Below are 25,319 nucleotides of genomic sequence, written 5' to 3' on the forward strand. Positions count from 1 at the left end.
CTATATTCGGTACTCTACTGCTGCTGCTGCATGAGGCGGGTGCCTCCTTGCCTCGGCCGAGCGCAGCCCAACACTCCCGCCAGCCATCCCCAGCCACACGAATACCCTGCGGGCTGGAGCAGGGGACGCGGACGGCCTGTGCACGGTGCGGAAGCCACACCTGCTTGGAAACGGGGTGTAAAATAAGGCGTGGCAAATCCTTTGGGACGTGCGGGGGGAGCTACTCGAACAGGCGCTCCCACGCGAGGGGAACGACCGGCTCTTCGCAGGGCTGTTATTGTGCAGCCGAGGGGGGCCCGGCTGCCGCTTCGCAAGGGCTCTACCGCTCATTTTTAACTTTCTGCGGGGAGCGACGGGACCGTCCCAAGCGCCCCTGCAGCACTGAGGGAGCGCGGGGCAGGCGCGGCAGGCGCCGGCACTCCCCTCCACCCCCTTCCCCGCAGCCCCGCCGCGCTGCCCCTCGGGCGGGACGCAGGGTGGGAAAGGACGAGCAGAGAGCACCGGGGCTGTCACAAGGTCCCGGGCCGTGCCCGCGGCGGGGTGCGAGGGCTACGCTCCCGCTGTGTGGCGGGGCCGCGCTTCCCCCGGCCCCTCCCCGCCCCGCCAGCCCTCAGCGGGACGGTGCCGCAGCGGCATCGGCAAACCCCGCCCTCCGCCCCGCGTGTGGCGCGGCTGGGCGCACCCTCGCCATTGTCTGCGCGGCGGTCCTTGCCTGCTGCGGGCACCGGCGGGCGGCGCGGCGGCTGCGGCCGCGATGCTGAAGGGCTGCGCGCCCCCTCAGAGGCGGCAGCGGGCTCCAACCCTGGGGAGCAGCCACCCCGCCTGCTGAAGACTGAAACTTTGCGTCCCCGCCGCTCCCTCTCCTCCCCCTTCCTCTCGCCCTTCTCCATGCGCTGAGCGGCCGCGGGGCGCCTGCTCGGCCCCATGGACGCCTTCAGCGCTGCCAAGGCCAAAATGGGGGCGAAGAGCGGCGGCGAGGCGGCGGCGGCCGGAGTGGCCGCGCCTCAGCCCGCCGTGCCGGCCCCCAGCCCCGCCGGTCCCGGCTCGCCCGCCGCACTCGAGCCCGTTTCCTACAAGCTGGAGGACCTGGAGACCCTGGCCACCGTGGGTGAGTGCGGGAAGGAGGGGAACAAAGGAGCTGCCGAGGTGCCTATGACCGTGCCCGGCGGGAGGTGGTGCCCCAATAGCCAGCGGCCCCCTTCCCCAGCGCCCTCTTTTTTTGTGTTTTTTTCTCTCCGCCTCCCCGCTCCGCTCCCCCGTCCCCGCTCCCTTTTCTCCCGCCGCGCCACCGCTGGCCGGTGTGAGGGCAGCTGGGGGTGGCTGTAGGTGGCTGTGGGAGGCGGAGGAGGAGGAGGACGCGCCGCAGCCTCGGCGCGGTTCGGGAGCCGCGCTGCGGGGCTGTGGGCATTGTATGGCCCCGGTGCTGCCATGTCGTTGGCTCTGGCTGCGGGATCTGCGGTAGAGCAAGCCTGTACCCGGACCTGGGCTTAGCTTGTCTGTGAGATGAGTACTGCCACTGCTGAAGCTAAAAGACCTTTTGGTATAAAACCTCGTTTATCTGGTTTAACTTCATTTACCTGCATCATGATTAAAAATTCATCATATAAATTAGTTGCCGGGCCAGGAAGAGATCAGACAGGTTAGCCAAATGCAGCTGAGCATATGTCAAACCCGCGTCATGCTGTTGCCCTGAATATTGATACAAAGATGCTTTGCGTGTGTAGAATTTTGGTAGAAGGTTTTCGCAACTGGTTTAAAAGCTTTTATGTTCAACTACATTGAAGTTTTATTCACTTCTTCATTATAGGACTGTGAAATCATTATGGATAGATTTACTCCAGTAAATAATGTGATGCAAATCTTAATTTCCCCTAAGCTCTCTTCAGCCAAAAAGGTATGATAGAAACCCTTTATTAGTGAAGTTGATGGCTTTAAAAATTGAATTGGAAAGGCCTAAGAGTGTTGTTATCAGTGAATAACACATTATCTTCTCTTGAAGTGCGTTGTGTTTTGAGATAATATTCCAGTTTGAAACGTGGGCAGACATTTTACTGATAAATTATTTGAGATTATTAAGAGACTTCTTGAAAGGGTTGTGATGGGTTTTTTTCCTCCAGAAGTGGTTGATTTTCTTCATTACATCATGACCATGTGGATACAGTAGTCATCACTTAAGGATGAAGTTACAGATTAAGACTTCAAATGAAATACAGATTGCAGAAAAACAGTAATTTTGAAAGAAGACATAGTACTCTTGAAAATATTCCTGAGGCCAGTGAAGAAATGTGGAAATAATCCTGGTGTCAACTTTATACTGTATACCTTTTTTAGAGTGTTCTTTAAGATGCTCTTTAGAGGCTATGGAAAGGGAAAATTGTGATTCCACAGGATTTAAAGAGAGGCTTAAAGTGAGACTGCCTGTTATGAAGTTACAAAGAAGGAAATAAAAAGTAAAAGGAGGAGATAGCTGCCTGTCAAGGCACTGACAGAATACATAGTCTCCCTTCATTCTCTGACTTCCCCAGCTTGATTTTTTTCTTTTCTTTTTTCTGTAATAGCTTTGTCTGAAAAGATGACCATTCTTTGCATCTCTTTTGAACTGTGTCATTAGTCGTTTTATAGAGAGAATAAAGACAAAATGCAAAACTGGAAAGGAATGAAACTGCACAAGGCCTTACCTTGTCAAAGAAACTGAGCTGGCTTGTTGTAAGTTGATTGAAAAATGAATTTAAGATATACCTTTGTGCTTCAGTAGAAGTCTGTGAGAGGGTCTTGCTCCTGACCAGGAAGCAATATAGCAGCCTCAAAGCGATATTGAAACTGAGCACGTGAATACCTGCTCGGAGTGGCTGAGTTTATAAACGATGCAGTGCCCTGCTAATGCTTCTGTAGTGCATCTGGGATCTGAGTCAGTAAGTCTGTGTGAGGTTGCGCTGCTCTGTGTGCACCTACTAACATGCTGCATTGGAGTCCTGATTTAAATGGGCTGCAGGTTAAATCAAATAAAGCAAAATACTGCAGGGTAGTAGAGTAGATGTGTAGTTTAGCCTGAGAAACTTTTTTGCTTGGCTTAAGTTTTTAAATTAAGTTAGTTAAGTAAACTGTAGATTTATATCACATGTACTGAAAGAGTATATCTAGAGTTGTTTTTAGCAGTGGTTTAAGTCTGTATTACCTTATCCACCATTTTGATCTCCCTGCACAAATAGATGGGATTAATGTCATCAGTTTCGCTACAGCAATTTAGAGTTGTCCGCAGTTTGACTGCTCTGGTAAGGATAACCGTTTTCTTTGTGCTGATGTTCTTGAAGGCTGTGTGCTCTGAGATAATTGGAGATGGGAGGGGAAATACCCAAAAATTACATAACAGGAAGTTCTGGTATCTCATTTATTAGAATCATTGCTTGTAGGTATACCCAGGCTTAGAAATAGTTATGGCTGTGGAAGCTATCAACTTGAGAAAGTGTCAGAATAGGGAGGTGAGTTCCATGTTCTTGCAGCTGTTTATGAGTAATATTTAAGGTAACAGAGTATGTTGGTGTCTGTGAGATTGTAGTCATCCATGACTTTATCCAGCTTCTCTCTGAGGATGCAATAAAATCCATGTAAAAAAACCCAACAGTTGAATACCTGCTTTGAATATAGCAACTACTGTTTTAAGTATCCTTCATAGTCTCAGAGAATTAAAATCTCTCTGTTAACCTGGCTGCCATAATGCAGGCTGGATTGCATGGGTTTTCTGTGATTTCTGCTGTGCCTGGTTTAGCAAAGAACTTATTGTGAAGGTGGGAAGGGCAAAAGGGAAGTACAGTTTAGCATAACGATTCAGGGGACATTTGTCTCCCCCAAACATCTCAGGACTCAACTTTTGTTGGTTGGTTGTGGGCCCTTTGTTAAAAGGCAATTGGAGCAGAGTCTGGATTTGCTTTGAAGTGGACTTTATCAACTAAGCATTAAGGAAGTGGAGTCACGGCTTTGGGGAGGGCACAAGACTGGGGCACATACTGATTTCTGGCACTAAGAGAAGTTAAACAGGAAAAATATTTCTTTAAGGGTACTTCCTGAGGGGTTGAAAATGTGTCTTTGAACCTTTGAAGTGTATGGGTTTTTTAACTAGTCTTTTTATATGAAAGTTGAACACTCTTGCTCTGGAGCTGTTGAAGGTGCCTGGTTGTCCTCCTGGTTGTTTTGAATTAATTTTCCTTTCAAAAGAGGTCGAAATACAAATGTTTGCTCAGCACACTCAGAAACTGCTGTTCAGGCCAGGCTGAAATACTCTGTGAATCTCAGTGAATTTACATGCTCAACTGTGCCAAGATTGAGTTAGTTCTGTGCTGTACAGAAGCAAAAATTTATATGCCGTGACCACCATGTTCATTGAAAGTTCATGGGCCATGCTTATCTGAACTCATTTCAAACTTCTTGTTGGTCTGGTCAGTGAAAGAGGGAGACTCTGAACACTAGTGGCATAGTTTGTGAATCATCCTTGGTTTTGTTGAGCATTTAATATGGGCAACCTTCCTGCTCCAGAAGCCAGAGTGCCTGCAGTTGGACACCTGACACGTATCGTGAAATGGAGATGCTAAATTTTTAATTATGCCATAATGAAAAAGTAATTCAGGTAAGCTAGAATAAGTAATACAGGAAAACCAGAAGGTACTTCTTCACTTTTGAGTAGGTGAAGGTGGGAGAAGTGTTACATTCCCAATTGAAATGCATGGTAATAGGAAAGGTAGAAGGAAGAGAACCAGGAGGAGAAAGATGACAAATTTTTTCTTGCCCTCTCTCCTCTGAGATCTGTTTCTTGCCCACTTTTCAAAGTGCAATGAATTCCATAGCAGGCTTTGTAAATATAAATTTGGGTTTGTGAATCTGTTCAATTGATTGAAATGTTTTAATAAGAGCATTTTTATGCAAAAAGATTCTTTTAAACTACTGTTCCCATGAAGTGCTTTACACTAAACAAATGCAGAATAAAAAATTGGGCATACCAGTGTTTTCATTTTTATGCGCATGGGAAAATTTTAAAAAGTTCATGGGAAAAATGAGGTGCTATGTATTTTAAAATGCTTAATTTCTCTATGTTCACACACATAATATGCTAGCCAAATACATTTCAAGTGGCATTGTATCAGCAGGACAGTAGGTGCACAGCTGTAGTCTAATGCCAGAGTATTGTCTAAGTAAGAAATTGTGCCCCAGAGTAGCCAAGTTCTTTACAAGAAAAGAACACTTGTGTCTTTTTTCCTTTTCCTGGAGGCTTAAATTAGTTCAGTTTCTTACCACGTGTTATTTTTGGTTTCACTACCAAAGTTGTCACCTATTTTAAATTTTCTAAGGGATATATTAGCATTTTTTCCCTGTTTTGTCACCTTTTCTTGATACTGAGATGATAAATAATAATCCATGATTTTACTTGGCAATGTTCTTAAATACCACAAGTTTTGAAAGAAAACATGGTCTGAATGTTGTGACTGTAGTGGTGACCTGAATTCACCATTACGTTTGAATGTCTTTGAGACTTCAGTCATAAGGCTAAATGACTTGGATTTTGGTTTCACTCTCTGTATTTCTTACTTCATTTTTCCCTCCCACAAAATAACACTTGTCCCAAAATAAATCATTATTGTTATAGCTGGTGTTGTAGAGAGAAATGACCAGGTGTGACTCAGCTTTCTTCTCTTGCTTTTTCTGTCATCCACTGCTGAGGTGAATTTCAATATCATAGTGTTTATTGTGGATTAGGCAGCAACAGGTCCCTTCCCATAAGTTTCTTGTTCTCTTTAGGCTGGAAGAAAATGGATTGAAACAAGTATTCTCTTTTATCTTTCAGAGAGGTCAGAAAAGTGAGAGTGTATTGGAAGAAGTCTGAACATGTGAAAATTGAAAGTTCACATTTCTGCTTTTCTATCTTCAGTGTTTAAAATCAGTCTTGAGGTAAATGGTTAGTGTTTGCCTGTCACCTGTTTCTTTTATCTGAATCTAGTTTAGATATTTAATTGATTGCAGAAAGAAATTCAGCATTCTTTTTCTGATGTTGTGAATTTGACTGTGTGTTATAGAACAGGCTTTGACATTCGAATACACTTCTTGAAGATAAGTAATTTGTTAAGTCCTATAAATAGCACAGAGATGCCCAGAAGTGCCTTTTGCAATGCAAATAATCAAATAATCTGGAACCCAGCTACTACTAATATTTCAGAAGTAAGAAGCATGCAAAACTCACCCACAAAACTAAAAGCACCTAACACTGTACCTTTCCCCTGCCAAGTTTGTGCTTAAATAAAACTAATGTACCAGGTGAAAATACTTCGGAAAAATTCCTCTGTTAAGTGTTGTGTCTCAGCCCAAACTGAAGAAGATAAGAAACCTGAAGAGATACATAGATTTTAACTATTTTTTTTTCTTTTTTCTTCTTCAGTGGGAAGAAACAGGAACTTTAAAGTACTAGGGGTTGAGAAAGCATGTAGGCTCGTAGGACTTGACTCAATTTTTTCTGTGTTTAGGTTCCTGCCTTTGTACGTCTGGACTGTTTGTAGTGGACAGGGAGAGCAGCCTTTTGGAATGAATGCCTTTATATTTGGGCTTTCATATAATGAAAACTTAGTGAAACAAATCCCTTCCTAAAGTGTGTTTAATCGTGGTTTGGTCCACTTTTAAGGGTGATAGGCAGTATAACTGAAGAAAAAAAAACCAAGTGTGGTGGAATTTATATACCACTTTTGTTTATTATGAGAGACATAGATGTGTATACAGCAATGAAGAGTGAATTTTTGTAAAGTAACAGATGGGAACTTGTGTTTACCTTCCAAGGTTTTGTCTGGGCATAAGCTCTTTTTAACCAAATTATTTAGCTTAGTATAGTTCCCTTACTGTTGACACTTACCAGTGTAAAACATTTTCAGTATTAGCTTTTACTACTGAGGAGTAATTTAACATGTTATCTTTTCTTGGGAAAGCATCCTTTTATCTCTGCAACGTTTTAGAGCGTTTTTTAGTAGCTTGAAATGGGTACAGTAAAATTTTGCTGGGTACTGTGTGGTAGTGTGCACCTGGGATATTTAGGTGTTAGAGTAGAGCAATTTTCAAAATAAGACCGTTTCTACTTTCCCATAGGAAGACTTGTCTTTCAAATGACTGAACAAGTGTTGGTTTCGTTCTTTAAAAAATAAAGAAGGGAGAGGTATATGATAGAACATTCTTTGCTAAGAATGTTCACTTTGTGAACTGGACTGCTTGTACTTCATATTAGAGCACTGGTTCAGTTTTTTGTATAAAATACAGGGATTTTTTTATCTTTATTTTTAATACTGGAGTGGATCAAAGATGGCAATCTGTAGGATTTGGTCATGAAAACTTTTCATTTGTCTATCCTTTTTCTTCTGGCCAGTTTCTTCACTCACATCCAAGCTTGAAGCAGTTGCTAGCTGGTCTGTTAATTGATTGACAGTAACTTTTGTGTAAATGTGTTGTTTTTCTCCAGGGAATCAGTTGGTCTGCTTTATGTTTCAAATCAGACTAATTGTGTATGTGTGTGTGTTATTTATTTATTGATAACTGAAGCACATTAAGTTCAATGAAGGAAGCATCCTTTTCATGTCACTGAACTGTGTGGTATAACCTATTTCTGTATGCTGCTGATGGTGATGGAATGTTAGACTTTTCTGCTGGGTTGATCTGGTCAGTGGAACTGCTCCCGAAGTATCTGATTTTCTAGTCTTGTGACTGTCTATTTGGTGAGGAGAGTATTTCATAGCCCTTATGCCAACAAGCTATCATGTCTATATATCAAGAGATTAATTTTTATGTGAAATCTTTGTTCTTGTTTCTTTACCGGATATTTGGTTTGAATGTTACCTACAGCTTTCTCAATTGGATTATACATTATATACATAAATACACATATATATTTAAGTTTATACAAACTCATAAACTGTAAGTTTTACCATTCTGCAGCTTGATAGAGGAAGAGTGAGAATATGTAAGTCTTCTGCTCATTTTCTGCCAGCGTATTTGGACTTCTTAATGGCTATCACACTTACCAGATCTTTTTTCTACAAACGGTTCATACAGTACCTATAGCATGCAGGAGTGTTTTTAAATTTAATTTTTAAGCTAGGATTTTATTTTACTTCCTTAAAGGATTGGTTCTGAACTAATTTTTCATGGAAGATCATGTACCTGTTGCTAGTTTGATTCTAATATGCAATTTGTATATTCTGGTGTAATTATTTATATTTTGTACTTATTGAAGTACTGGAGAAAGGGAACTCAAAACAGAAGAGCTATGTAGTATAAACAATTATTAGTAGTTGTAACCTGTAACTTAGGCATGTGTCGTTTTTTGTATGTAGTCTTGGTATTGTCTAAGGCATATTTTTAAAAGCACTAAAGCTAACAATGCAGTAAATTATTTTGCCTGGAAGATGCGATTATAGGCCCTCTGACATTGTCTAATACAAGAGGAAATCAGGTGAAGGTGCCAAGGTGTGGGATTTTTTTTTTTTTTTTTTTTTTTTTTTTTTAGTTGGTTTTCTTGTTTGTTTGCTTCTTCTTTATGTGATTCTTACCAAGGAGGTAATGGCTGATTACCAAAATCCTATAAAGTGACAGTTTAAGGTGTCCACTATGCTGTGTTTTTTATGAGTTTTGGAATGGTTCTTTGCTAAAATGTAGCTTCATACAGAGTGTTCTTGGTATTTGTTAAAGTGTTGTTTTGTTTGTGTTGGTGAATATGATGACTTAGAGCAATTTGAAATATTAATAGTGATGACTCTGCCATTATTGTTGAAGGTGCAGGGTACTCTCTGGATGGAAACAAAATATCTAGTTAGTACTGCTTTTTATGCCTCTCAGGTATTGCTCCAGTCAGTAAATTAAATGCTCTGAAATGATTTAGGTAGTTGTTAAGAGAGCTATCCCTCTACAGACTCTTCCAAAAACAGGCTAAACTGGGTATAAGATTTTTACCTTGGCTAGTCTGCTAATGAGGATGCACTGTAATAGCTATATGGATGGCGAATGTAAAAATGAAGAGGCTGCTGGCTGACTGTGTTCATATTGAACTTCTGGGTGCTATAATAGCAGACTCCTCATGCCACCTGCCCCTAAACTGATCACAGACTTCTAGCCTCAGACCTCTTCCCTCCCAGCTTGGAGTGGCTTCCTACAGCTCATGGGTGCAGGAGATGATAGCCTGTAAAGTTTTAATTTGCATGGCTTGCCAAAAATAACTTCAGAGTATGCATTGTAAAATTTTAGTTTGTTGTCAGGAAGATTAGTGGGTAATTTGTTGTCTGTCGCTGGAGAACAAACAATGAGGACAATGCTGGTCAGTCTGTTTCTAAACTGGGATTTTTGTCCCCTCTTTATGAAAAATTTTTGGGTTGCATGTCAGTATGTTGAGTTCGTGTTCTGAGGCCATTAAATGCTCCCTGACTTTTGTGACTTTCAAAGGCCTATAAAAACTTTGGCACTATGTCTTTATTTAGGCCAGCCAGTTGTCACACTCAGAAATGGTGAATTTAGAATTTATGGTGAAGTAGCAACATTTTTCTTCCTCCTTGTATAGTAATTGACACAGTTCAGTTCCTGTATTTGTAGAAATTGCTCATTCTTTTATGTATTTGGAAATAATGGAATTTGGCTTACAATAAATTTAAAAAACATTCCTAAATTTTTCCCAGTATTGCACCTTAATTCAAATTACTCTGTTTGAAAGCTTTTGTACATCTCTTCTAGAGTTTTTACAGTGAGTAGCAGTGGTTCCTTGGATCTGTTCATGGAAAATTTTTCTTGATTAAAGTTGGGTTTGTTTTGTTTTGTTTTTTTCTGCTGCAAATGCCAGCTGGGAAGAAGCTGTGAGAAAGACAGTGTGTTCTACAAGACAGAGCCATTAGACGGAAAACAAAAGTAACTGAGAAGAATCTGAAAAAAAGAGTTAACAGTTAATGCAAAATGTTTTCAAAAACATGAAAATATATTTCTTCTGGGGGGAAAAAAAGGATATTTTTTAAAATTTTTTTTTTCATTTCAGTTTTACACATTCGTTCAGTTTTATACAATGATCACTTGAGAAGTATATACAAATTGGGGCACATCCAATCCTGATGCTGTAAAGCTTGTGACAGCTATCTATGTTAAGTATGTAATAAAATAAACTATATTCTTTGTTCTAATAAGTAAGGAGTTTCTAGGTTTATCTCAACTTTTTATCTGCAACACTTGACTTACTGTAAGCTAAAAGATTTATTTTGGTGGCAGTGGTGATAATTTTTTGCTGTCTTGGTTCTTAGGCAGGCCTAAATTTTTCGGTGCTCCTAGATTATTGTTGGTTGTGGATTAGACAGAGTACTGACTGGTTTGTTTGATGTGGGATAATTCTGTGAAAACAATTCTTTTAAAATTATTTTGAACATGAAATACGTATGTGTGCAAGTGATGTTTCTTATCGGTGAATTCTTGATCTGTTAAGAAGAGCTTAAAATACACGCTAATCGTAAGTAGAGAAGCAACACTGTGAAATGATAAATGAGGAAGACAACTGGTTTTGTGACTAATTAACTGGTGTCTCAGCAAGCAGTCTTTTTTTTTTTGTTAGTCCTGACAGGTTGGCAGGTAAACCCAGCTAACTTAAAGCTAAAGCAGGCATTGGTTTCACAGTTATTTATTTCATAGTTTAGTGTATGCCTATTTCACATTGCTTTAAGAGTTTCCTGTGAGTGTACCAGGGTGATAAAAGCCTGCAGTATAGATAAGTTTGTCTTTGAATCCAGGTCTTAATTGCAAGTGAAATACTTTGGCGTAGTATTTGGAGACGAGGACGTACACCTCTGTGTCAAATATTCCTTTTGAATTTTGCTGACTTTGTGTGGTTGCTATTTGCATTTCAAAAAAGAGGGTTCCTGGTGAAATGAGGACATACTGAAGTAAATACATAGTAAGAGAAGGCTGGCAGGCAGTGGAGATAAATGCATAGGTGAGGCTATGTATTTGGTATGGAATGTTGGAGTTCCTACTAAAAGTGGTGTTGGAAAAAAAAGGTAGGATGAGGGGGCTTAATGCTGTTTTGAGACACTTCCATTTTGTTTAGGTGGGTTTGTATTTCCGGTGTAATTGTTTCTTTTCAGTGCAAAACTGGTAGAACTGAGTGAAAGTGTAACTAGGAGCACAGTTGGGTGTTCTATATGACTGTAAGTGAAGAAACTGATGTCATTAGTTCTTGATTCGGTAAGTGTAACTGAATTTGTAGTTTTTGCTTGGTAATACTGGGTGTGCAATGTCATCTATTCATGTGGAAATAAGTCAGCTATGGTGCTTTTTTAATGGGTTCTCTGATATGCTCAAGTTGGGCACTCCTGCATGAAATATGTCTGGTTTATGTCCTGTAATAAAATATATTAATAAACCTCTCTCTAATCTTTGTATGTTTTGGCATTTAAAATATTTGGGCAAGGGGGAAAAAATCTTCTATTAGCAGCTGGGTGTAATAGCTATGGAGAGATTCAGCACTCCAGATCCTCCCATGATAGTTGAGATTTCTAGTCCGATTGGCTTTCATTTTTGATAGAAATGTTAAGAGCTGCATTGTTTGAGAACAAACACAACTTTGTTGCTTGGCCTCCTTTGCTTCTCTGAAATATGATTCTTGATTGTAGTAATAGGACAGAAAAAAAAAAGTCATCTAGAAATGCAAGGCCACTTGGGGGAAGGGGGAGCAAAGAGAAGGAGAAAAGCCATACTGGGTTTGATCACTTTGCTCTGGAGAGCCTTCCACAGTATGGTTGTTATGTTTTATAAGCAAGACAAATCCTTTTTTTTTTTTTTGGGGGGGGAGGGTGGGGTGGAGACTATTGAATAATTTACCGTAAAGTACAGTCATCTCTAGGTAGTTTTGCATGTCATACACAGATCTCATTTTAAAGACTGAAAGTAAACTTGACTGAAAAGGCCACTATAGTGAAAACAGGTGCTTAGGGACTCTTTAAACATTGATTATACTTAGCTTGTCTACTGGCATGTCCCACAAAGGCTAACATCTAGTTTTTATGTCAAGAAGTATGAAATTTTATTAGTTGTTGGCACAGCTTTCTTCTGGTACCTTGTGAGGAGGTGTATTTTGTGTAGTGCAGTGCTGGTTTCTTCTTCCATCAGTGATGTAGGAGGACCTCATGTATATGAAACAATAATTTCATGAGTCTCCGTCCTGTCTTCTGAGACTGTTACTTGTTCCTAGGAAATCTGCAAGCATCTGAAACAAGCTTCAGTAGCAGTAAATACCTAATATGCCTGATAATTTTTCTTGTTTGGCTATTTCATCTGTCTTCAAGGAAGAAGTACACCTTTTGGCTTTTCTACTGAAAAGTTAACATGCTTCACCTTTTGTAAAAAGTGTTCATGGATAATAGTATAATAACAATCAGGTTACCCATAGCTTTCAGTTACAACTGATTTGAATTAAATACGAGCTGATGAGCAGGCCCAGATAGATTGGTTTTGTGTTTATTTCTGATCCTTAAATCTGTCCCTGCCTTCTAATTTTAGCAGCTTTGAGCTTGTGTACTATTCCTTTAAATGTAAATCCTGAATTATAAATGATATTGAACTGTTTTTTCTTTAAATTGAATATGAATTAAAATACATTTCTGTTGAGCTGTGTGCTGTGTCAGGTATAATATTGAGTGACAGCAATGATGTTTCAATTTTGGAGAAACAGTCTGCAAAGGGCAAATCAAGTACTCTTGGTGTGTGAACTATAGCTCATGAATTCAATTAGCTGTAATTTAATCTATCCTATCAAAGTGGTGTTGAATTTGCTCTTCATTACTTCCTTTAATTTAAGTATAAGGTATTTTTTAAGTATATCAGACTAGGTTCAGGTAATTCTGAGGTTGTATGTGGTGAGAGAATTGTAGAGTAGAAGTAAGAAGCAACTATGGCAGTAAACAACAAAATAAATTAAGCTGAGTTTGGATAAATGGATGCATGTGTATAGATGTGTTATATACTGATATCTCTACTTATGTAAGTATATGTTGCTAAGAAATTTGATGTATGATGAAGACATACATAGGATAGCAGAGTGAAATAACAGAAAATCTGAAAGAAAAAGTTGATTCTTACAAAAAAAAGTGAACTCGATTTTGTTTTCAAGATTTGAGTATTCATTAAATCAGAGGATGCTTTGAAATGGTTGAAAAGGACCTAAAAGATGATCTAGTTCCAACCTCTCTGCTGTGCGCAGGGACACCTTCCACTAGGTTGCTCAAAGCCCCATCCAACCTGGCCTTGAACACTTCCAAGGGATGAGGTGTCCAGAATTTCTCTAGGCAACCTGAGTAATCTAACCTAACATCTGGCTTAAACCTGCCTTCTTTCAGTTTGAAGCCATTCTTCTTTGTCCTGTCACTATCTGCCCATGTGAAAAGTAGCTATTTTGTTTTGGTTTTGTTTTTTTTAGCCCTCATTAACTGCTGGAAAGCCTCAGTAAGGTCTCCCCTGAGCCTTTTCTCCAGGCTGAACAACCCAGCTTTCTCAGCCTTTTCTCAGCCTTTCTTCACAGGAGAGGTGCTCCAGCCTTCTCATGACCTTTGTGTTCCTCCTTTGGACCCGTTCTAACAGGGCTGTGTCTTTCTTGTGCTGAGAACTTGTACGCTGCTCAAGTGGGGTCTTACCAGAGTAGAGGAGCAGAATCCTCTCCCTTGACCTGCTCACCCACACTGGTTTTGATACAGCCCAGGATGTGGTTGACCTTCCAGGCGGCAAGTGTGTATTTCTTGTTAATAATTTCAAATCTGATAAATTCTTAATTATACATATATATTTACTCTTTAAATATACCTGTTCGGAGACAGCTAATAGTCATTGCAAATGAGATATATTCTATAACCTTGTACGTCAATCTTCCTTTTGCATGGGAAAAAATGTATTGTGTAGGGAGTTCACTTCTATCCTTGCCTGTTCATGACATATTGCATCTTTCCACCTGTCTTTTCAGATGTATGAAATTTGCAAACTGTGTTTAGTACAAACTTTTTAAAAATAAATATTGGACCTCAGATGATGTTATGCTTAAAGAAGAACAAAAGGAAAGATTGTACAGAAATAGTGTCCAATATAGAAATGCCATCAGGTATCAGCCAAAAAGTCTATCCTTACTGTTGCAGAATGAATGATATTGTTACGATATATGCCTTAGCCTCTGAAACATACTCTAGTATTGACTCTTTTTCTCTTTTCTTGCAGACTTAGTTTCTTATGAGTCATTTGGAAAATCAGGGTTGTTTAATGAAAGGAATTTACTTGTAGATTGTTTGGGTGTACTTTTTCATAAATTCTCAAATGTTCTCATCCTGGTCCATTTAAATAATGTCAATTATGTACAGTGTTCTATTTAAATTCTTATTTGTTGGCTTGGATGGGTTCCTTGGGCAAGATGTTAGAGGTATAGTAATGGAGAGAGATTGGATCCCAGTTTTAATATGGGAAGGAAAGTGTGTGCATAAAACTCAGGGGAAGGTGAAACTATGGGAGATTGGTAGAGTGGCTTTTCTTTCCTGTTAGGGAACTGCATAGTAAAAACAGAAAAAACTAATATATCCATTCTGTGTTTCAGTCACATAGTGAAATGAAGTTAGAACAGAATTTAAGTTTAGACTTATTTTTCTGCATTGCAGAGAAAAAACAGTGACTGATCCATACAACCCTGAATATCATGACAAATTCAGACCATGGTCCTTTTCTGATAGAGTATTTAAATGTTAAATTACCATTGGCTTGTCTTCAGTAACGTTAGATATTAATACAAGTGATATTTTCAGTCTTTAATTCTATTAGTAATGTAATTCTTGGGCACTATCAAGATTTTTTCTGAAATGTTTAATTGATATTTGAGAATGGAATTTGTAGACTGGGATTTTGAAACTTAATATTTGTGTTAGGGCTTTTGTTCCAGTTCCATATAAAATATAACTTTATTTGGATATTCTAGACTTACTTCCTCTTTCTTGCATAATAGCTCTTTATGTGGAGAATATTGTGATGTTCATTCTGGTGCCAAACAATGGTGATTTCATCACCTTATCTTGTACAGAGTGACACTAATTTTTGTAAGGTATACTATGAGAGAATTTGGAAGCGTAATGGAACACACGAAGTAAATTCTAGATACCTAAGGCATTGTTATTCTCTTAGGAATATCAGTTGATATTCCTTCTGAATATAAACAAAGCCTTCCCTTTGAGGAATATTTTGTTCCACTCTTGAATTCTCAGAGTATTAACCTTTAACCAAAAATAAATATATTTGCAGTGCTTGTTCCAGATTGAGGTAGTGTTTTAGGAGAAAATTCTTGTGGGCTTGTAGTTTGATTTTGTTTTGTAAAACTTCATTTACAGAAGCTAGAATGCAGGATAGTAGTGGCACAGCAACTGCTCATAACTTGTAGATGCAAAGGCATTGTTTCAGCCTTTTGGAAAGGCACTTCTTTTTGCTATGGTTACAATGCTGAGTCATTTGTGCATATTATAATAAAATCTCTAGTACTTCACTACAATCCATTCAAAACAAAGATCATACTAAACAGAATTTTTAGAAAAGGTCATAGTTACATCAGAAATATTTTTCTCTATCAGCATAATAGCTCAAGTGTGAGGAATATGTTTTGAATACCTTCTAAGACTATTGTGCTGTATAAACTTGAATAACATATGTAAGATTACAGAACATAGAGAGAAATTCAAGCTTGCAAATTGGATATGGTTTGAACTGTGATTATTTGTACAAACTGTATCCTTTCTTGTGTGCAGTCTTAATCTATATCAGTATTTTGAAAAAGAGCTAGATGAGTGAACTGACATTTTTAATACCACATTTGTGACGCTGAGTCAGTAAGTTTTTCTTAGGTAACAGTGCTGAAGATTATAAAGCTGTATAGGTATCATTTGGCATAGGTTTCATGACATGGAGCATGAAGAATTTATTGAGTTGCCAACAATTCTTTTTTAAACCTCATAAATTTATATACTTCCTTATACAAATTAGCATATTCTGTTTCAGTCGTTTCCATGTCATCCCACATGAAATCCCACATGCACTTATCAGACCATGTAACTTTCAGGTTAATCTCTTCTCTCTGAATGTAGACCTACGCACTGTAAACGGCTATCAAACGTATGTGTGTGTAGAGTCAACAGAGGGAAATAGGTACCTCTGTGTTCATAAATTGGATGTGTAAAACCACTCCATTGAATATAGAAGTACCTTTTTTCTCCTCTGTTGAATTGCAGGGGATTCCACATGGCTGGTCCAAAGCTAAGCTGTGCAGTAAGTGAAGATATTCCTGCTCATGGTGCCTGGGGAGGCTGTTGATTCTTTGCTTAAAAGATGGGAGAAATTCTGTCTCTCACCTTGTGTTTGGGGTACAATAACAGCTTGTATACTCTTAGCCTGCAACTTTGCTAGTTTCGTTTTTTTTTGTATTTTACAGAGAGTTTTTGTAAGTTTCCACCATACATTGGAACAGGCCGAGAATAATGGCATTCTTTCAAAGCATACGCTTGCTGTGTCTTTTGATGTCCAGCCATGAGGAAGATGGTACGAACTAAATGGTGCTTTGTGGTAATCTGTCTTTGAAAGTGGAAAGCACTCCAGTTTTCAAAAATACCAGTCCTAAGGTTTTAAGATATAATGTGAAAACTGAACTTTCTGATGTTTTGAGGTCCTTAACTGCCACTCAGTGGTTAGGCTTTGTCTTCAGTGGGAATGTCCAGAGGTTTTGTTTCTTTTGTTTTTCCATATCCTGAGTTAGCTCTAGGTCAGTTTAAAATTTAAAAATGAAGGTGAAAAGTTGGATTGGAAAAAAAATTGAAAAGTAGGTGTTGGCCACCACTGAACTTTGATTTCATTTTGCTTTCTGAATATTAGTGTATCAGGTTTTCAACCTGGCCTTTCCAGCTGACTCTCAATTGTGCTGGTATGTGTGTTCTCAAACATGAAAGTGTGTTTCTGGACTAGGACCTTCTGTGTTTAATTATGTGATAACACAGAAAATCACAGGGAATAGCTAATCCTGGAACACTATTCTATTAGTTGCCTATTTATCCATTTCCTGAAACACATGAGAGAACTAAAATGTCCTGAGTACATTTAAATTCTTAAGTGTAAGTCTTAGATCTGTCTTCAACAGAACCTCTTCAACATAATTTCAGTCTTATAGTTTACTATCACTGTAGTACGTATTAAGTAATAAATAGACAATCTATCAGAAAAGTATTTAAAAATACAGTTTTTGCACACTGTGTGGAATACATTCTCTTGATTTGTGTCTGACTTAGCACTGCTTTCAGGGAAGATGGAAGTGAAATGTAGTTGAAAGGAATGTATTACAAGAGGTACTAGTCCCTCAAAGGCTTCTGTCCAGCACTGGAGAAGGAGGAAGTTGGTCAAGTACAAACAATGTGGCTTTTATTACATTGGGTCAGCAATAATAAACCTTTGTACTTCAACAAGATTTTTTTTGTTTGCTTTTTAAAAGGACACTATCAAGGATATTAAGCCTCCTGCTTTCTTTGCATTAACATGGGACTGACTTGCAGCAAGTAGCTGTTTCAGAAAAGCTGAGTTGCAGGACAGACCAAAAGATGATGATTGTGTAAAATCGTATACAAGTATGAAGAGACGTATTTCTGGGTTGACAAGAAAGGTGGCTAATCAGATACCTACTAAATGCCTCTATTTAGACTTACCTAATTCTGAGGGGGCTGCTGTTAAAGTTTTGATCTGTGCTGTTGCATGGATTTGGTTTTTATTAGATTCTGCGTAGCATTAACTTTTTTGGGACTAAGCGCCTCTAAGTCCTTTACGGATTATTGCATTAGGGTTTGATTCTTAGTCATCAAAATTTTATTTTTATTTATTTTTCTGAGATGAAAACATGAGTTTTGGGCACAGCCATGTTTTGTAGTTGTTTGGCTGGCCAGTTTTATTTTAAGGTTTTCTTTTTTCTTTGGGTGTAATTGTAAGCTTCGTGTGTATAATTGTTTCATGACAATATATGTGATCTCATATGTTCAACTGTAGCAACTGACAGTTCAAAAGATGTTGGAACAATATTTCAAGTACCTGAAGAGTCGTGTAACTTTTACAGAGGTGCTTTTGAACTTTGAAGGCCTTAATGATGGTTTCTTTTAGTTGAAGTTACCTGAAAAGGGTTTCAGTCTGCTGAAACTTGTAATTGCTGTGACATGACAATTTGTTTATCTTTGGTTGTTTTATTTTGTTTTGGTTTTTGTTTTTTTGTTTTTTCTTTTTTTTGGTGGAAAACCAACTAAATTTCTTCATGCTGAATTTGAGTAAAGCAACCAGCCAAAACACTTCTGTAAATACTTCCTGTCACCAGGGAAACTGAAGGTGAAGATAGAAGTGCTGATAAATGATGAGAGAGAGCTTTACTGTCCTCTTGGGTAAAAATTTGATTATGAGAATGACACTTAGAAACAGAGCTTTTTATTTTTCCAATATAAGATGTCCCTGCATAGGTTGTTGGTATTTTTTTTTTCCCCTACTTACCTTTTTTGGAAGGGGGAAAAAAAATCACTGGGAAACACTTCTCATTAACTGAACAGAATAAATGGAAAATGGTGTGTTAATGATTTACTGGAAGTGATTCTTTATGTACTACCAGAGGTAAACTGCATGCTATTCATCCTTCTAGAAAATTAGAAGACAGACTGTTTTGGCTTAGACTGCTTCTGGGATATCCAATTCAAAATATTGAGTGTAGTACTGGTTCCAGCTCAAGAAGCAGGAGCTATATATTCGCAACTCACACCTCTTCACAGACACAAAATCAAACAGTATCTGAAGAGAGATTCATCACTTTGGATTGTATTATAAAATGTTTCTGTCATAACATTTTTATTGCAATTTTTAAACACGACAAATCTTGTAGACTAAAATTTGGGATTTTATCATACCTGGGATAGTGCTTTACTCATCTTGTTGATTTTCCTTCTTTTTGCCTGAGTCTGGGTTATTTTGTGTCCCATTTTGTTCATGGTAAATGGAAGTGTAACACACTTGAATTAAATAGAAATATAGTAACTTTTAGCCTAAATGTCCATTTGTGTTAGATTTCATTTTAAGGATGCTGTTTCATAGTGGTTTTAAATACTTAAAGCCATTAGAAAAGGTTAACTTTGAACATATATTTATTTAGAAAGAGTCCTGAATTACTCAAAACTTGATGGGAATTTTAAGCATCAGTTAATGTACAGAAGGCTGGGTGTGGGGTTTGCATGTCTGGCTTTTGTTGTTTGAGAAATTATTTGGAAGGAAACCATAGGTTAAAAATTCTTCCTTTTAATATTTACATTCTGAGAAGCTCTTAGTTCATGTGCTTATTTTAACCTCTCCCTACCTGAAAAAATCAGTTCTGTGAATAGGATTTGAATGACATAACCTTTTAAATTCCAAAAAAGGACTGTCTTCTAGTATAATTTCCAATTTGCGGATTCTCTTCCTGCTATTAAAATGTGGCACTTTTTGTTAATGCTTTAATTACCTGAAATTCTCACCAGATGAAAGAGAAAATGTAATGCTTTCTAGTGTTTTAGTTTGGCATGTGTTACTAACCAGACAGGTACCTCATTCTTAGCTTAAATATACTTGTCTTTTAAAACATGATAGGCTGTTTTTTTTTAAATTATATTAGTACAGACTGATAAGCTTCACTTTTAGCTGGTGTTTGGTATCATTTAAAATAAGCTGTTTCCACAGGCCTCCTTAATTTAGTTCAGCAAGTAGTATAAAACTTAGTTTCTAGGTGAAAAAGAAGTTCAGCTATCAAGGTTACTATTTGAGCTGTTTTTATAAAAAACTCCAGTTTTCAAGTTGTGACCTATCTATGCTTCAAGTGTAATATTTAAATAGGTAAAAATAGGAGTAATAATGATTTTGCAATGTCCTAGTTTCAATATGGAGTAAAAGTTTTATCATCCACTCATCTGTTCATCTCCTTTTTATCAACGCGTCACGAATTGCAGATCATGAAAGGCAAAGAAAGAGTTGCAAAAATACCATTGAAGAACCAAGTAGGGAAATACCAATTCTATGAGAATTGTTCTGAAGGTTGTGGATGTTAAAAGTTTTGAGAAGGGAGATGCATTTAGAATCAGTGTTCTAAGAGTTGTTTAGAAATTGAGAGTAACCAGCAATCTGGATACTTTCTGGTTTCATGTATTTATTGGTCCCTAGTATTCCAAAAGAAAGATAGAATAAAGAGACAGAAGGAAGTTTCAAGAATTCTGCTTGTTTTGCTTAACGATGCCTTGATACTTACAATAGTTTTGTAGAGAGACAATAATTTGTGAGCAAAAAAAAAAAATCAAAAACCCAAAATTACAGAGGAACTTGCATCATTGGTGTTCAGTTGATTGGCACTTTCTGGAAATCAGAAACGTGTCTCCAAACTGTGTGAAAAACAGGAAACTCTGCTGATGGGTGTTAATTAGCCTGGTGATTCCCATGTCCTTTGTTCTTAAGGATTGTAGTTCAGAAAGATTTAAATGGGTGGGTTAACAACAAGAGTTGTTGACACAACTTTCTGGTATTCTCTGGCATATTAAATCTTGTGTGAATTTGAAAAGAGACTAAACCGAATTCCAGGTGGTGAAATGTAGTTTTAGTGGTGTGTTGTTGCAGGCTCCTTGTATGCCAAGTAAGAAGAAACCTAAAAATTGCCAGGTCTTTGGGATCTTTGGAAAGTTTTTACGGCATCCCCTTTGAGTCAAAAGCTAGGCTGTACTTGGAGCATGCACGGTTAATTTCTTTTTTTTTTTTGTTCTACTGAGCTGGGATAAAGAATTAATGATACTGAGCTTTCAGTTGGTTTGGCAAGGGGTGAAGCTATCATCCAGAACAGAAGAGAAAACCACTGGTTTGCCAGTGCCAGTAAAATTTTTGGAACAGGTAATCCAGTGATCTTGCCCGGAATGTGACGGGCATAGTTCTTGCTGTGTTCTTGCTCTCATTGTTGCTAAGCAGACAGACATTTTCTTTATTCAAGGGGTTCTTGATGTAAATGGAAATGTAGTGTTCATAGCACAACGGATGAATAAGAAGAAGCATAGAAGCAAGCTCCTCTGGCAGGGCTGTCAGTGTGAACACTACACACACATCTCTGTTTTCTATGCTGTTAACATCTTAATCAGACTGTGTCTGATTTCAGTCCATATCACTGAAGGATATGAAAAAGCTTTGCAAAAATTGTGATCAGACATTTCTTTCATTTATTCAGCAGTGTGAGAAGCTCAGTTCTAGACAAAAAAAGGGCATCCTATAAAGCCTCCTCTGACTTTTGTTATTTCTCTGACATATTTTTCAGTGTTAGATCTGAACCCTCTAGAGTAATGCAGATCTATAAAAGCGATGGTCTAAGATTTACAGTGAGCAATCCACAGCTGGCTTGCAGATCAATGAAGACACTGAATTTGGCGTTTTCGGTGACATTGGTCTATGGGTTGAAACATTAGTAAAAATGTGGACTTGGCTACTGTGATGTCCAAAATCATCATCCTCATTTTGAATTGCCCTGTTCATGTGCCAACCACATCTTTTGTTGTAGAAGCCCACAGTTGCTTGTGCCTTGTGGTTTCCCCAAATCTTTCTCCCAAGTGTTAATCTTCTGATTACCAGTCTGTTTGGGCAGGCTGTTTTTCCTTTGCTGTGCCACTTTTCCACTTCTTTGTCAAGAATTACTGACAACCCCCATTTCCTAGTCTAGCCTGTTCAAGTTCCATCCCAAAACAAGACAAAGATTAAATGGCAGACAAAATTTGACATTCAGTAGTGAGTTTGTAATCTGATACAATTCACTTAGTTCATCTCTGATATTTAACAGAATTAAGTGTATTGTGCTTGTGGCTATCAATAAAGACTAATACTCATCACAGTAGAAAATGTTTCTTCTAACTGTAAATAAAAGTGAATGCATCTGATGGTTTTTGTAGGCATCTGTTGAAGTCAGGGCCAACCCTTATGGGGCTCAGAAAGCAGCCCTCAGGGTCGTAGAGCTCACATGACCTAGTTTATCCTTCATTAAAACAGATGGTAACTATCTGAGCAAGGCAAACTTGGTTTTAAGGAAGAGCTGGGGATTCAAAGGATGAGAAGCTGGAATAGCTGGGTCTAATTAATGGGAGCAAATAAAGAAGAGCATTGGATTAGCATTAAATTAGTCATTTACATCAATAGCAAAATAGTAGCTACATGACTACTCACTCAATTGTTTTAGCTGATCAAAAGTTGCAGGATTGGTTTACCTAGCATCAAAAGTATCTGAAATTGCGTCAGAAATGTTCCCACGTTCTTTATTCTTTTCTGCTAGGCTTCAAAGAGAACAAAATCTTGGAAACTTGCTATGGTATTTTGCATGGTATTAGGGTATCCAGCTTGTTCTGTAAGACTGAAAATACCCTACTTGTGTTTGATACCTAGGCCAAGTTGGTCCTCTGCAGGTTTTGGCCTCCTCTCTTTAACATGAGAAGATTACCTAATGGAGAAGATTGCTGGCATTCCTTCAATCTCTGCAACCACATAAAATTTGCAGCGGGATCCAAGAATTTTATTGTTTCTGTTGTAAACAGATTTTACTGGATTAGTGGTTAGCATTTTGCATATTTTATTCTGTTTGCCCATTTAGTCCTGAAAATCCTGAATTGTGTTGAAAACAGCACAGGCGCTCTTCACTTGTTGTTGTTACTGGTGGCCAGAGATCTTCAATTGCCATAGGACTTAGCAGGGAGAAGGGGCCTGTGCAAATTACAAATCTGCCTTCAGACTTTGTAAGAACAGCTGTTTTCTTGAGGTGTGATTTCCTCATGTAGGTGCTTTATTTTTGCTCTGAAACTCTGGTAGTATGTACTGTAATAAACAGAAAGGTAAGATTATGTATGTAGGGAGTGTATGAAGCCATTGCTCTTCCTTCAGCAGGATAGTACTTGGTAAGATCCCAGGACTAATCTAGAATGGTGCAGGGTCCCTCAAGTTCTCTTGGTTTGAACCAAATATTAAATAAACGTCATTAGACTAATGTAAAAATCTGTAAGCAAGATTTCTCTTAATTCTTATGGACAAGAGAATATTTCCATTTTAAGGTAATCCTAAGGAATGTTTACTTATCTGTCACAAAAGGTCAAATTTAATCGGTTCACACAGCTGAACTCTGAGATGATGAGGGGAAAAAGTTGACGAGTTCTTTCATAGGGATTAACAGAAATTGTTCTGTGAATTTAGTGTCTCATTCCTGGAGGGTAGAATGCAGTGGTGCTTTGGTGGAAGACTAATAACGCTGCCTTTTTTTGCTTCCAGAAACCTTCCTGAAAATTTATGAAGCTGAGCCTTTACCTTGTATACTGCCACTTGAATGCTTCAGGATTTGAGTTTTCTTTTTATGAATCTGAGGGGCATAATTTCCACCTAGTCACAATGCGACATGTTCTTAAAAACCAGATTTTCTTGACTATGCTAAACAACCAGAGTGACATCTTGTTGCAGCCTCCCACCTTGACTGTCATCCTGCTTCTCCCTCCTCCCTATGGAGGCAAGGCAAGGAAGAAAATCTTAAAAATGTTTGCAGAAATGGCTAAAAGTATGAGCAGGTTTGAAGTGAGATTTTGAATTTGTATTTTTTGTATGCAAACTTTATCTGGTTATTTGAAGACTGGCTAGGCATAAAACAAAACAAAAAGCGTAACAATTAGTCCCACAGAAGAGTGGTGGGTGTGTGTCTGGGTACTGCCAGCTAATGCAGGCCTAATGGATTTTCTGAGAACACTTGATGGGGAGAAAATGCCTATTATGAGAGGAGATGTCTGAAAACAAATGTTAGAGGGTTTCTTGGTCTGTATTGTCTTGATTTTCATAGTTGCTTGGAACTGTGCTAAAGATGTTTGAAAAAAGTCTGCCTGGGATCAGTTCAACAATAAAACTGGTTAGGGAGGTTCTCTGTTCTTGCCTGTGTGTGGTCTTCTGGTTTTCCCAGAGGCTTTCTAGATTAGGTCCTTGCCACTATTCTGGAACAGCCTGCCAGGCTTTGCTGTTCCTGGCAGAGACATTTTTAAGGAGGAAGTGTTTCCAAAGTTAGAACTATTGCTAAATAGGTCCCTGACATATAGATGGAACTTATGATTTCTATTATTACTGCTGGTACTTCTGAACAGTGGCTTGTAAAGTTAAACCAATATCATAGGGAAAAGTAAAGCGTTCTAAAATAAAAATTTCTAGAACAAGCAGAACAAGTCCTGAAACATGTAATCTCTAGAGACTTAGGAACAATTAGATACATGTTCACTTTTGACTTACCTGTTGAGTATGTCTGTGGAAGCAGTTTGTTCATAGAAGTATCAAAATGCATGTAAAACCACATTTGCTTACGGGGTTAGTATTGTTAATTTCCCTGAGTCTACATTTGGAAGTTTTAAAAATGAAAGATTGTGTTCATTTGCAGTATGATTATAGTTATTCTTCACAGTGTTTTTACTCAGAATTTAAATTTCAGCTCCTAATTCAGAAATAAGCCAAGTTAATTTCCTTTGTCTGTGCATTCAGTGTAAATGTCAATAATCAGTATTTCAAGGAGCTTGAACAGATGCCTCTGCTTGGAAGCTTTTGGGCCTTTTTTGTCTGTTTGTTTGGAGTTGGGGTTTTTTTTTGTTGTTTTGTTCGGGGTTTTTTGTTTGTTTGATTGGGGTTTTTGTTGGGTTTTTTTTGTTTTTTACTGCAGAAGACCATCTCTGAGCAAATGAAGTTTACAGGTGTGGTCATGTAATGTGACTACATTGTTAAATGATTTAATTGCCTGATAAATTTTCCAGGGTAACCTGATGGTTTACTTTGCTGTAACAGCAGGCTTTTTCTGAGACCTGTATACAGTTTTCATGGTTAAAGAACTGTAACTCAGGACAGGTGGGAATGTAAAACTTCTTTGATAGAATCTTTTGTGCTTGTACAATGGTAATCCTTGATGTGTTTGTGTAGTGAGAAGTTTTAGCTTAAAAACTGGCTTTGAAAGCTGTATTGTTAGTGGAGCTGCACATTCTGTAAAACTGGATTGCTGGAGTTGGTAGTTTTTAGTTTGTAAGATGAGTATTTTGTTTTTAGTAAATGCTGTGTCTTAAACAATATTTTAAGTGACTGGAAAGGAAAACTGTTAAATAAAACAAAATGTTTTAGGTGAGAATACACCCACAGAAAACAAGTACTTCAAACATAAATTGAACCTACCAGATGCAAAAACTCCGTTGTTTTTTCTCATCTCCCTA

General features: G+C 38.3%; 1 protein-coding gene across 2 annotated transcripts in view; it reads left to right on the plus strand.

Annotated features, from left to right (window-relative positions):
* Positions 1-728: 728 nt before the first annotated feature.
* PRKX (protein kinase X-linked) overlaps positions 729-25,319 on the plus strand; it is a 61,446-nt gene continuing 36,855 nt past the window's right edge. Inside the window, exon 1 of one of the 2 annotated variants that reach the window (XM_042038372.1) lies at positions 729-1,108. In XM_042038372.1, the coding sequence (XP_041894306.1) occupies positions 925-1,108 (184 nt within the window). In that variant the 5' untranslated portion in view covers positions 729-924. The remainder of the gene's footprint in view (positions 1,109-25,319) is intronic. The other variant, XM_042038365.1, reaches the window with a different exon arrangement.

The sequence above is a fragment of the Corvus kubaryi genome, unplaced genomic scaffold, assembly GCF_017639235.1.
Source record: "Corvus kubaryi isolate FWS band 111438036 unplaced genomic scaffold, C.kubaryi_AGA036_p1.0 133, whole genome shotgun sequence".
Lineage (NCBI taxonomy): Eukaryota > Metazoa > Chordata > Aves > Passeriformes > Corvidae > Corvus > Corvus kubaryi.